Source organism: Mucor mucedo (genome assembly GCF_025094135.1).
Source record: "Mucor mucedo strain NRRL 3635 chromosome Unknown EV154scaffold_164, whole genome shotgun sequence".
Classification (NCBI taxonomy): Eukaryota; Fungi; Mucoromycota; class Mucoromycetes; order Mucorales; family Mucoraceae; genus Mucor; species Mucor mucedo.
In genome coordinates, this window is record NW_026252448.1 from 68,047 (window position 1) to 82,725 (window position 14,679).

The window sequence follows — 14,679 nt, forward strand, 5'->3', positions numbered from 1 at the left end:
GCCCTTAACTTTTCCGAATATCATTTTATCTTTGATATCGATGAATATTTCTTTTAGTTTTAAGTCGAAAACTCGGCAGATTAAATCGGGTCGATCCGAAGGGACCTCACCTGGTAACAACTCATCAACAATTTCTTTCCAATTTGGATTGCAAGTAATTGTTACAAATAAATCTGGCTTTCCCAGAGCTCTAACAACAGCCATGGCATCCTGTTGCATTTGATGTAGGGCCCTTGGCGAGCCTGTATGGCTGGAAGGTAAAATAACTCTCTTGCCAATCGATTCTCTACTCATATCAACACCTACTTGCACATCCGCTAATCTAGAATACAACTCAGAACGTAAAATACTTTGATTCGTACGTAAGTAATACAATCGACGGCCTTCAATTTTGCAATACATATCCACGATATACAGATGAAACAATCTACCAAAATGACATGTCATTGTTTCTTCAGGTCGTACTTGCAATCGATGCTGGTAAAATTGATTTAATGACACCGATTTTTGTGTCATTCGGTTACTGCTTAAACTCTGCTCATCCCTTTCTTGATTTCTTTGAATGACCTCATTGTCTAAATTCAGTTCCAAATTAGTGTTCCATCCGTCATCACCTCCAGGGAACATCAATGCAAAATGTAAGGAATCGTATGAACTGTGACAGTCATTCATTTTTTTGGGAAATCCATTTACAGTTGAAAAGACGACGACTTCTCTACTACCTTTCGTGATTTCATCCGGTACTGTTGCATCCGCAATATATGCTGCAACTTCGTCTGCAATAGGCACATCGTATTGCCGACCAAGTCCAGGGTTTCCACGTACATAAACATACAAATCTTTGACACCATTTTGGCCATCAACTGTGTTTGCCGAAAATCTTTGTCTAGCATTTTCAAAAAGACTGGCATACGGTGATACGTCATCCATCATTTGATTCAACTGAGCAACCAACTGACGATCCAAAACTTCATTGAAATCGATATGCTGCTGGACGCGTAAGTTAGGATCACTGAAGTAAACCTGAGCAAAAACAGGCTTTCTACCTTCACTGACAGTTAATGGGGCAGATCGGTGGTAAGTTCCTCCTTGGATTCTGAACGTGAACGATCCTTGATTTGATCCACTGAACATCTCATCCTCGTGATCGGCTCCAAATGAGGTAAATGCAAAAGCATTATTGTACATTCTGATATTTTTTCTGAACTCAGTACTGGTAGGATGCTCACCTGTCAAAAGTTTTTGCATGAGAATGGTTGGCATAGCTACGATATCAATTTTGACTTTTCCATTACTGCAGCAAAAAGAAAATTTTTGATTGGTCGCTTGTTCTTCTTTAAGCAGCATAGCATGGCAATAAGGGCATCTTTCTGTCATCCCTTGTAAATTATGGCGTCCATAAAAATCTGAAGTTGCATCTCCACGGTATATACCTCTACGCTCACGAAGAAGATTTGCCTCTTCAAAATTTTCATGACAGGCACGATTTAGGTCATGATCTCTGGCTAAAAAAAAAAAAAAAAAAAAAAAGGTTCAGAATACTTGTTTTTGCGTTCATTTTCTATTTTACCTGTTGAAGAAGATGTTGGTTCACTTTCTGGATCAGTGTTGCTGGTAGCGTCATTCTGGATCTCAGGGTCTTCGTTCGAGTTTCTATTACCGTTACTGAATCTCGGAGCTCTGGGAATGTTGATTCGACTGGAGTGTCTTCCACCTCTGGGATTAGCTGACTCTGCTGCATTGAGTCTTGCTCTGCCTCGACGTCGAGGACTACTTCCATCGAAATAAATAAATTCGTGATCACCAATGTTAGACATTTGTTATTGTTCGTGAAAAAAGGGGCTGAACAAAGTTAACGCTTTTTTATTTTTTATTTATAGTTGTGACACCCAATATTCGGAAACAGCTAATCAATAATTTTTTTTTACTCAATCTTTTATGTACTGTGTTGGTCGGGACTTACAGCCCCTCCCAGCTCACTCAATGTTAATCATTATTTTTTTCACTCAATGTTTTATGTACTGTGTAGGTCGGGACTTACAGCCCGTCCCAGCTCACTCAATGCTAATCATTATTTTTTTCACTCAATGTTTTATGTACCGTGTTGGTCGGGACTTACAGCCCCTCCCAGCTCAGTAAGTGTTTATTATACTCATACATGTCTGTTGCTTCGACCTGCGCTTCGCTTGGCCGTGCAAAAAAAAAAAAAAAAGAACAGTCCGAATTACTAAATAAGGTATATACTGCAAAGTCAAAACAATCATTATAATATTGATACATGACTGTTGCTTCGACCTGCGCTTCGCTTGGCCGCGCAAAAAAAAAAAAAAAAAGAACAGTCCGAATTACTAAATAAGGTATATACTGCAAAGTCAAAACAATCATTATAATATTGATACATGTCTGTTGCTTCGACCTGCGCTTCGCTTGGCCGCGCAAAAAAAAAAAAAAAAGAACAGTCCGAATTACTAAATAAGGTATATACTGCAAAGTCAAAACAATCATTATAATATTGATGAATAAATTACGATCCCAAATATAAAATGTCTTATCGATATTTGTATATTTCGTTGTAGAAGCTAGGTATCCATTAATTCATACACTATTTCTTTATACTCTTTATCAGCAGTATAACTATATCAATATATAAGTAAATGAACCATTTATATTAATAGCTGTTCTATTCTCTCTCTGGGTAGCTAATCCATTGAGAGAACTATTAATATTAAGTTTCTCTTTCTTATAATTCTTGATTGATCTGAGAAGTTTCTCTTCTCGATCGGTGATATCGTAACTCAGTGGTATAGCATTCTGTATCCAACTGTCATTCTTATATCGTATTTAGGCCAATCATGCAATCTTTAATATATAGAAGTATGTACTCGAAGTAGGAGAAGTTGTATAGCAGTATACAAGCGTATGCTGATATGCAACATCAAAGGTTGTTTTAATTTCATAGTTTATTTATTTAAACGATTTGCTTAATTATTCTTTAAGTGAATCGTACCCAAATACGACAGAAAGAAATCGTCAAGAGAGAGCTGATGATCGTCGGTTTCATCGAGAGCAAATCGAGTTGAATAACCGTCTAAGACGTGAAAATTCGGAGATGTTGAGAGAAGCTACTTCGGCTATGACTAGAATGGCCGAATTGTTTGCTTTATCTCTTGCAAATAATAACCCCCCTCCTACCTCTTCCCCTTCCACCACCAATACTAGCGACAACAACAACAATCCTTCCCCTCCTTCCTCTAATGATAATAACATTTAATTTTTGGCGTATTAGACGTAGTTTACGTAGTCAAGTAGCCTGAGAACTGGATAAAAATCATCAAAAAGTTACCATATACGGAATAAAAAATCACCATATATGGAACACATATAGAGTAACTGAAAACCCTTCATTTTGACCTCTCTTAAATAAAACAAGTACCAAAATATGCCAAAAGATAAATTGACAAAGAGAGACAAAGGAAAACAGAAAGATCTGCGAAGGATTTCAACTTCTCAAAGAAATGAGAATGACAAACCAGTCAATTGCAAAAAACTTTTCATCAGATTAAGAAGACCAACAGAATCTATTGAAGAAGGTGAATCCTCAAACAACAGAGAAATTCATAACAAAGACAACGATTTTGAGCAATCTAATGAGACTAGCAGCGTTTCAAATAAGCTCATTTTAAGATTGCCCAGACATGTTACGGAAACTAGCAGCATTTCAAATAAGCTCATTATTAGATTGCCCAGACAAGTTAAGGAAACTAGCAGCATTTCAAATAAGCTCATTATTAGATTGCCCAGAGTTCCTTTGAGAGCCGAAGCCGAGATCAATACAAAACTTGGTGAATCTTCAAAGATTAGTGAAGACATTGTGCCTGCGTCTGCTGAACATACAAGTACCTCAAACAATCTTACCATAAGATTACCCAGAGATGTTTTTGAAGTGATTGCCGAGATCAATAGAAAAAGGCCACGTCCTAGAATGAATGATCTCGAATCGTCTGAAGATGAACAACCAACCGAGAATAGTAATGAAGGTATGGGAAGGTTTAGACTGGACACCGAGGAATCTCCGAGAAGACGAGAAAGCCAGCATACAAACAGTGAAACAATTAGACCAGAAAATGATCGTCCCGAAACACGACGTGAGTATCAGCGCAACTATCAACGACAAAGGCGTCAAGCACCTATTGTAAGCAGAAATGAAACACAATCAATACTGGATACTGCATTTAACTCTGAAGCAATTATTTAATAGGTTTCATCATGGGAGGATACTAGACGAAAGTATGAAAAAAGCATAAAGGAGGGACCAACTTTAGTTTGCGTATGTTGCGGAGGATTGTTTTTTCTCAAAAAGGTATCCCTGGTTGATAAGGAGACAATGCTATCGAAATGGAAATGCGAAAGTGACGTTGTAGAGGTAGCATTTTGGGCAGTTGATAATCATAAATTCGAGGATTTAAACAACGTTACGATTATGAAAGATGGCAACCCAGAGAAGAATTATTTCTGTTCAACCTGTAAAGCTTCTATCAAAAAAAGCAGAGTACCAACAATCGCTTTAAAAAATGGTTTTCATTTTCCGGATAAAGTAGCATGTATCGATTCGTTAACAAGACTTGAAGAGCGTTTGGTATCCCCTCGACATGTATTTCAGTCAATTTGGTCACATAAAGGGCTTTTGGGACAATACAAAACCAAGGGAGGCATTGTTAACGTTCCTGTTAATGTTGATACCACTGTGAGCTGTTTGCCTCGTAATTACGATTCTACTAGCATAATACATATCAGTTTAGCAAGAAAATTAATATTCACGAAAGATTACATAAAGGGTAATGTCAGTCCTGTCAAAATATGGGATGCTGCCCTATACTTGCAATCCACACCTATATATGTCGAATATGATATTCAAATTGCAAATTAAAATGAATGGAATGAAAACAACATAAATACAAATGTACCTGTTCAGACAAATGAGGACGATGATGACACTGTTGATGAACAAGGGATTGAACTTGAAAGCAATGAAACCAACCCTGCGGAAGATGAACCATTAAATGCAGGTACAACGGAATCGATTCTTACCAGTGATAATGATTTCACAATTCGACTTGCTCCTGGGGAAGGAATGACACCTATATCAGTTTTGACTGACAAAGATAGTGATTTCTTATCTTTCCCAAAAGTCTATTACGGTCATAAGCTGGAAGGGTCAGGGTCAGTTTCTTACGGCAATTTGGCAAAATCCGTTGTACGAAGGTTTGATAGAAGAGCTGCAATGCGTCCTGATCTACTTTTGTATATGGATCGCAAATGCTTGTTAACTAAGATGAGTTCGAATATCAGCACTATTTTAAGAAAAAGAAGCAGCAATGGAGCTGATGGCATTCCTTTTACAGCAAAAGACGTGTCAAATGAAGATTATGTCTCCAATCTTTTAAACAAGGATCAAGCTTTTAAAACATTTTCAGGTATCCGTTCATCATCAGAATATTGGAAGAACCAAAAGAAAAATTCTATGGCCATGATCAGACAATTGGGGGTTCCGACTTTGTTTGTAACTGTTTCTGCTGCTGAGACCAAATGGAACGAACTTTTATGCATATTAAAGAAAGTTATAGATGACGATGTTATGACAGAAGATGAAGCTGAAGAGTTATCATACGATGAAAAAGCCAGATTGTTACAAGCTGATCCCATCACCACAGCCAGATATTTTGATCACAGATTCCGAGAACTGAAAAAGACTTGGCTTGACAAAGAAGGGCCTTTTGCTGGATTTAGCATCAACGAGTACTTCTTCAGAGTTGAATTTCAACACAGAGGTAAATTTGGAATTATAATAGATTTTTTGCTGCGTAATTAAAATGTAATCAAATACAGGATCTCCTCACGTGCATATGCTTATTTGGCTGAAGGATGCACCCAAATTTGAAGATAAACAATGTGCAACTCGAGACGAAGCTGCCAGTATGAAGAGCGCAATTTGTGAATTCGTTGACAAAGTAATTACTTGCAGCAAAATTTGGGATGGTACCCCTCATCATGATGTGGAGTCTAAAAGCACAGAAACTACCTGGAATAACCTCATCAAAACCAGACAAACGCATAAACATACCAGTACATGTAGAAGAAAAAGAGGGGGTAACGAAATCAAATGCAGATTTAATATTCCATTTCCTCCAATGGAACAGACCGAAATCATGGAACCATTGAACCCAGAAGAACATTCAGCAGATGAAATTAAGCAATTACGCGGCATAAATGCCCGTATCATGGATTACATCAACAATAATTATAAGACTTTGGCAGAATCTGAGATGTCGTTTGAACAATTTTTGGATGTAGTTGAGATATCATCATATCAAACATATGTTCTTGCGTTACGATCCACCTTGAAACTCAACAAAATTTATATCAAAAGAGCACCCAATGCTATTATGATTAATAACTACAACAGAAAAATTATCAGTCTCTTCAGATCAAACATGGACATACAGTTTATTATCGATCCTTACGCCTGTTGTGCCTATGTTTTAGATTATATAAATAAGACTGACCGTGGATTAAGTAAAACCATGGAAGATATATATGTCAAAGAGAAGGAAAATCCCAATTCAACCTCGTTTAATATGTTAAGGTCTTTGGCATCGACATACTATAATTCCAGTGAGGTGTCCGCTCAAGAAGCTGCATATAATCTTCTGGCCATCAGAATGGTTGAAGCAAGCACAGTAACAGTATTCATTCCTACTTCTAGACCTGAGAAACGGACACATATTTTGAAAGGAAAAGATGAGTTAATCAAGTTACCACCTAATTAACCGACTGCTTTGTTCCTGGATTGATTGAGCACTATATCAATAGACCAGATACATTGAATTTTCTCAATTTGGCACAATTTTGTGCTTACTTTGAAATCAGTAGGAAAGAACCTGGTAAGAAATCAAGAACTGACGAAATTAACGAAGTTGATGAAACCAATGGCACTGGTGATGAAAATGACGAAAATTTGGGTTTAGAAGAAGAAAACGAATCGTCAGGGTATATCCTGCCCGCTGGTCCCGTTGGTAAAGTTTTCCAATTGAAAAACGACTCTGGGTTTCTTCGTCGTCGTGCAAAATCGAAGGTTATTAGATATTTCAAATTCAATATTGATAATGATCGTTCTGAGTATTTTCGAACTTTGTTAATGCTCTACCGTCCTTGGAAAAATGAAGAAGAGGATTTACTGAACGTTGACTGTGAGGACCTGTTCAATAGTAATATTGAAGAGGTCTTGGAAAATAAACAGGAATTTTGTGCGATTGAAGATTCAACCCTCGACTCTTATATGGATCAACTTCACGAAGAGCATTCAAATGAAAGTGAAGAAAAGAAAATGGTGAAAACGAAAATGACGAGGGTCAGTCTACTGGTGGTTCGACTCAGTACTATGATCAAAAAAATGATTTTGGAAGGTATACAGTTGATATTGATGATTCAAGTGAGGGAGACTACCATCGTAGTAACGACCTCTCGGATGATTTGCGTGAAGGGACAGCTAGAAACAACGATGGTCAAAAGACGTATCTTGAAAAGCTTTCTAGACCTGATAGACTCACCAAGTCCAATTTCTATGAACTAGTATCAAAGTTGAACCAAAAACAACGTGAGTATCTCATGCATTCTGTGAACCACATTAGGTATAATCGTGACAGAACTACTGTGCGCATGTTTAGTAGTAGCAATGAATCCGTTAAAACATTTGCCCCATTTTATCATTTTGTAACTGGCGGTGCAGGTGTCGGCAAAAGTATGTTGATAAAAGCATTGTATGAAGCAATAAGCATTGAATTTGATGATGACCGAGATCTTGAAACCAACACCCCATCAGTGCTACTCACAGCTCCTACCGGAAAAGCTGCTTTTAACATTCGCGGTCAAACCCTCCATGGTGCTTTTCAATTGCCAATAAGCCAGTATGGAAAGGGCGAGGTAAATAGACTATCAGCCGATGTAAGCCATTCTATGTGCATTGCATTGAAGGATTTAAAAGTTCTTATTATCGATGAAATAAGCATGGTTGGAGATGTTATTTTTTCTTGGATCGACAAAAGACTACGAGATATTTTCGATTCTTTGCTGCCTTTTGGAGGTATATCAGTTATAGTCCTTGGTGATTTTTACCAGCTATCCCCAGTAGCTTCATCACCTTTGTACTCTACCAAACCTCCGTCAGACCCTTATCTTGCAACATTTGGTACACGATTGTGGAAGGAGTTTGCAGTTCATAGGCTGGTACAGATCATGAGACAAAGAGATGACTTTCATTTTGCTGTTGCACTCAACAACATGGCTGTTGGAGAAATGACTCAAAATGATGTCGCATTGTTTCAAAGCAGGGTTTTACGGCTCACTGAAGAAGAATTAAATGGATTAAAAAATGATGAGGCCGTGTTTCCTCATTCAGGAAACATTGCTCTCTCTAATTCTGAAGAAAGGCCTATTCGATTATTCCACACCAACAATATGGTTCGTAATATGAATAGCGCTATCCTTGCGAACATGGCAACTGAAGGTGCCGTATCTGTCGGTTTTGACAGGGTTCTCGGAGATTGTACAAATGATACTGCTGTCAAGCACATACTTGCTTCTGTGGCTACTGATTCAGTTCACACTGTCAAAAATCTGGGATTGATGAAGCACCTTAGATTACAAATTGAAGCAAGGTATATGATCACTTCAAACTTGGATACATCGGACGGGCTTGTAAATGGCACCACCGGTTATTTACAGCAGATTGACTATGGCACGCTTAAAGGATCATCTGGTGGCGAAAAGAAGCCATTAAGAATATGGATCAAGTTTGACGATGAGACAAGCGGGGCTATTTTGAGAAAAAAACAAACAGCTTTAAGATCAAGAACTCGTTCGGTCTTGGACAACTGGACTATGATTGAGCCGGTTTCATTGCAAATAACCAGTAACCGCAAAACAAATTTGAGGGTTAACAGAAAACAGTTTCCAATTGTTCCCGCAGAAGCCTTAACAATCCACAAATCTCAAGGCGGTACTTACGAAAATGTTGTTGTGTATGATGTAGGAAAGCATAAAATGCAAAGATCTTTAACTTACGTTGCTTGTTCCAGAGCCACAACTGCTAATGGCTTGACCCTTGTGTGCAAAAACAACACTTTTGTTCCGCCAAAACCCTTATCATCTGAAAAAAGCAGTGATTTATACTTAGAAATGCAACGTCAACCAACAATCATGCTTAACCCCACTTTCTTAAAGTTGACGAAAAAAGAGCACTTTCAAATTATCTCGCACAACGTCCAGAGTCTCCAGGCTCATTTAAATCAAATTACAAATGATCCAGTATATCTTTCATCAGATATCATTCTTCTTAACGAAACTTGGACATTACCGACCGATAACTTCGTCATACCAGGATTTAAGTTGGTATCGTCCTTAGATTGTACAAGCTCTACACGTAAACCTGTAGGATGTTGCTGTTACGTCTCTGATAATGTAACTTGTGAGAGTATGACTTCTTCCTCCGAAATTTTTCGTAGCAATGTCAACTCGTCGTCGGTAAGCGTGTCCACAGTGACAATTGATTCCACAATATATTGTAGCGTTTATGCTTCACCTAGTCCAACACAAAACACTGATCTTTTGCTCGAAGCTTTGGAATTTATAATTAGACACCCATATATTAACATCGTAATTGCTGGTGACTTCAACATCGACTTCAATCAAGATTCCACAGAAAGAACGGCAATAGTTTCTTTCCTGGGCCAACATGGTATCCAAAGCTCGCTTCCTGATTTCGTAAAATCAACTACAAAGTTAAAAACTTTCATCGACAACATTTTCACTAATCAAGACGTAATTTCTTCTGGACGATACATCTCATTCACAAGTTACCATGAACCTCTGTGGATGTTGACTTAAAAGCAAAAATAAATAAACAAATATGAATATTTCAATAATTATAAAATCAACTTTGGGTTTGCTGATGGGTCCTCCGGGAACCGCGTATTTTTACCGGAGCGAAGCGCAGGTCAAAAAATATGTGGTCGGAGGACTGGCCTAATACGCCTTTTAAAAAATGGGATCAGCGACCCGAAGGGGAGCCCCATTTTTTTTTTTTTTTTATATAAATAAAGTCTTTTTTATACTTCCCTTGTTCTGTTTCTGTAGTTTGTTCTGGTACGGATCAAGCTAGTAAGGGATTCGGTTCGTCTATCATTTCCATTTATATCCGAATTTGTCTCTTCTGTACCAACAGCACCACGGATATTTTCCAGAACAACATCTGTAAAGCCAGGATCACGAAGATCAATACACATATTGTGCAAGAGGCAGGCTGAAGTAATAACCTCATTGATTGACAGCTGATCTAAGAGGTAGATATATCGACCAGTAAATCTCCAACGAGCCACCAGTACACCAAACGCTCTTTCAATAGCCATTCTTGTGGCCGAATGTATATGGTTGAATGTACGTTTATTGCTGTCAACCAAACATTGACTTTCCGGGAAGGGTGTAATTAAATTGGGACCCAAAGGATATGCAGAGTCACCAACCAAAAACGTACGACCAGGGAAGTAGGTCTCAGGGTTTGCAAGAATGGTTCTAAAGAGATCACTCGAGGTGAATGCGGCTGCATCATGTGTTCTTCCTGATAGATTAATACATATTAGCATATTTGTATTTTTTTAGGTTTTTGGCTTTGGTTACAATACCTGAATCACCTACTCTGATGTACGTAAATCGCAACTCAGAGTCACAAACTGCCGTCAGTTTGACAGAGTAATCATTCTTACGATCTCTGAACATCCCACCAGCTTCACCAGAAGGCTTGTAAATTTTGAAATTCTTGCCATCCACAGCACCAATAACGTGGCTCAACCTGCGACGATCGTTACTACCAAACCCGAGAGCTACTTCACCTGCTTCCTCTGGGTCAGTTGGCCAAGCAACTAAGTGACCCAGTCTTCCTTTGATTGCTTTGACTGTTCGTTTGGTGAAGTTGTTATAACTACCGTAAGAAACACCCAAATGCATATACGGTTGACGATATCCGATATGACTATTGGCCAAACGAAATAAAGCCGTTGCGATCTGAATGTAGATCGGGATGGTGTTAGGTGCGACAAGGTTGAACGCCTCGTGCAAGGACAGCTCGTTCACCAAATGCTCGAATGCACGCTTACTCATGCGGTATGTTGCCCGGTAACTGTTGACTTGATTCTCGTCATCGTCGTTCAGAAAAGGGTGTTCCAATTTCCAAAAGTGGTATCGACGAGACTCTCTACGACCATCGGCACCAACAACCGTTCGGGTTCTCTCGACATATTCACCCCCGAAAAAAATGGGTAAACTGGTGATGGCAACACCGAATTGACTCTGGAAGTCACTAGCAATATAACCAAATTGAAGGCGTTCGGCAATCAAGAGTTCACTAATCGAGTGAAGACTTTTGGCATCTTCTTCCAAACGACGTGAATTTTCTAAAAGTTCCATAATATGAAGGTGTAATTGAGACATGACAGTTGCAATTTGAAGAGGGTTCATTTTTGTCAACTTAAAAAATAAAATAAATTATGGAAAGGGGGCAAAAGAAAAAATAAAAAAATAAAAAATGAAATCCAGTCCAGACATTTTAGCAATTCGAGAAAACATCAATTTTAATCATCCAAAACAAGCCATTTAAAAAGCATCGTCACGAATTTCTGAGAAAATACATCTTTTTGGAATCTGAGGTGACCTTTCACCAAAAAAAAAAAAAACGGAGAAGAAAAAAAAGTCCTATATTTGGACCATTAAAAAAAATTTTTGTGTGCTTGTGAGGGGCCTTCATTTAGTTAAACAACCTTCTATATTTCCTTTTACAAACGTTCTAGAAGCTTTTAGTTGATCTTCAACGTTTATAACCTCACAGCATATGTCAAAGTTGTCAGGCCTGCAAACAGACCTCCACGTAAACACGTTAAGCCAGAATTCAAACCCATCAATCCGGGCCGAACCAAGAGGCCCAAGAAATACTCTGATAAATATAGTTCTAAATTAGTTCTTAATAAAATAACTTTTCTTTGCTTTTTAAGATCTTCAGTCCCCCATTAGTAACTGCCATTCCGGAAACGGCATTCCAGGGACTGACAAAGTATGTAAGTTTCAATATAGTTCTAATTCAACTCTCAGTGGTTAATTAGAAGGGGAAATAGGTAAATAAGTATTTAATACTAAAATAGAAGATAATGGTTTATTGTTCTAATGTTAAGGGATATATATACTGAATGTAAAGATATAGGTGATGTGATAAATATAATAATAAGGTATGGTGATGGTAATAATAGTAATAATAGTAATGATGATGAGTAATATAAACAGGTTGTTGATGTGAAATAGGTGAACCCGAAGTGGCGTTATGTATATACATTTAAGTGGTGTTATTCGGTTTGGGCCTTTTCCTATTCATGTGATTATTCTTGACTGGTACAAATAACCTTTTCTGGTTCTTGGTCTTCTTAAGCCTAAGTTCAAGGTCCCGACTTCGGGTCGGACTAACCCGGCTAGTCACGTGATTCTCTGAGGCATCAGATCCATCGACATTTACAGGCTTGACACGGTTATCAGTCTTGTAATAGGCTAAGTAGTGTATGTAAGATTCAACTCTCAGTGGTTAATCAGTAAGTAAGTAAGCAAGTACTTGAAATTATAAAATAGAAGATAATGTTTATTTGATACAAAGCTAGGAGCTATTTATACTAGTTTGGGGAATATATAGAATGTGATAATAATGTGATAATATGATGTTGATATGTATGGTGATAATATAATAAAAGTATGGTGATAGATATAAAGATTGATTGTGATAAATATAATTAATCAGGTTATTGAATGTAGAAGTAGTGTTGTGATATTTATAATAAAGTGGTGTTACTTCTTTGGCCGTTTTCTATTGGCATTGGTTATCTTGGGTACAAACTTCCTTTTTAGAAGTTTAGCTTTCTTTAATCGTAATTCGATTTCCAGAGGCATTTCAACGTCCACGGTAGAGTCCGGGTCGGGTTCAAGAGTCCGGGTCGGAATGTGGCTTAGAGAAGCATCAGAAACATCGACAATTCGGGGCTTGACACAGTTGTAAGTCTCAAGGTATATTATAATTCAACTCTCAGTGGTTAATTATAAAGAATAGTCAAAGAAGTATTTAATGTCAAAATAAAGATAATGATTTATTAATGATACAAGTTGGTTATTTATACTTGAGATAATTGATAGTGTGATAATGAATATAGTAATTTTATGAACAGGTGATGTCTTGATAAGTTGAGCACCTGTTTAATATATATGATGAAGAGATAGTAATCCCGAGTGGTATGATATTGATTTAATAAAAGTGGTGTTATTATTGTTTCCGCTTCTTTGACCTTGTATTGTTTTTAGTAAGTGGTACGAACTTCCTCTTCTGATATTTGGTCTTCTTTAGCCTGATTTCGAGTTCTACCGGAATATCCATGTCGAGGTCCGTGTCTACCGGAATGGTGCGGGTCGGACTGCTTGGTACTTTGATTGTAGGCATCGCTACCATTTTGGTACTGACACAGTATTGTAATATGAATATAGCTAGTATTCGGGTTATCGTCGGTTGGACAATGGGTAGTGTTCTCAAACGATAAGAGGGCAATAAATGAAAGGTAGCAGCAGACTATAATACCCAGCAAATAAATGGTCATGTTAATAAGTTTCGACAAACGATCCATTAATGCAATAATACACCTACGTTATTGGATGACTAATAGAAATGATTCAAGTAGACAAAATACCAATAGCACACAAAACTACACACAGGTCCGAAATTTAGAGATAAAAATAAGATAAGCTTTATTAAGATTCTGGCTTTTTGAGGGCCTTTTATATCTTTTACATTAATTGTGATTACATCAGATTATTCCTTGGGAAGCACGACATCTTGTACTGCAAGAGCAAAATGAGAAGATTACTCATATTATTACTATAAAGAGGGTGTATATCACACGTAAGACTAGATGTCAAGATCGAAATTACAGTAATCAAATCTTGTGTGAACAAGATGAACGAGGCAACACGAGAAGAGAACAAGAAAACAGGAACACGAACACAGACACAGACAACAGAAATAATACCACCTCGCACTGAGTACAAATTGGTGACCCGCAACACAATTGACCAAAACGAGCTGAATCTAAACTTGTGCTCAGACACAAAGTATTACTCTTTATGCTCTACAGTACTACTACAAGAGAAGTACGAATACCAAAAGTGAGGCAAGCCTTGCACGAGGGCAAAAACACAAAGGAAACAAAGACAAACACCAAGCAAAACGAAAACAAAACCACCTTACATTCACCTCATCACGACATTCCACACCAACCAAAGAGGATTTACCAGAAGGATCAAAAACGACTCTCGCTTCGGCCGAAGGTTTACGCGCTCACGTGAAAGTCATGTGATTGGCTCAAATAGAACAACCGACAAAAACAGAAAAGCATATGACAAACATGTCAATCCCACCAAGTATACGCTGACGGTAGGTACTTTATCAATCGTTATAAAAGGGAAAGAAAAGTTATTTTTTATTAATTATTTCTGAGCTATTCTTTTATCTTGGCTTTTTGTTCCGGCCCGGGTTCACTGGTTTGAACT

At 37.8% G+C, this 14,679-nt stretch overlaps 2 protein-coding genes across 2 annotated transcripts; both read left to right on the forward strand.

Annotated features, from left to right (window-relative positions):
• Positions 1-11,938: 11,938 nt before the first annotated feature.
• On the forward strand, positions 11,939-13,673 carry EV154DRAFT_486977 (uncharacterized protein; the record flags this gene model as incomplete). The annotated part of the gene is made up of 4 exons (XM_051598914.1): positions 11,939-11,974; positions 12,099-12,161; positions 12,929-13,137; positions 13,484-13,673. 4 exons carry the CDS (start codon positions 11,939-11,941, stop codon positions 13,671-13,673), a joined length of 498 nt encoding a protein of 165 aa, XP_051451942.1.
• A 413-nt stretch (positions 13,674-14,086) lies between these two features.
• On the forward strand, positions 14,087-14,475 carry EV154DRAFT_486978 (uncharacterized protein; the record flags this gene model as incomplete). Its single annotated transcript, XM_051598915.1, has 2 exons — positions 14,087-14,241; positions 14,265-14,475. 2 exons carry the CDS (start codon positions 14,087-14,089, stop codon positions 14,473-14,475), a joined length of 366 nt encoding a protein of 121 aa, XP_051451943.1.
• Between the last annotated feature and the right edge of the window lie 204 nt (positions 14,476-14,679).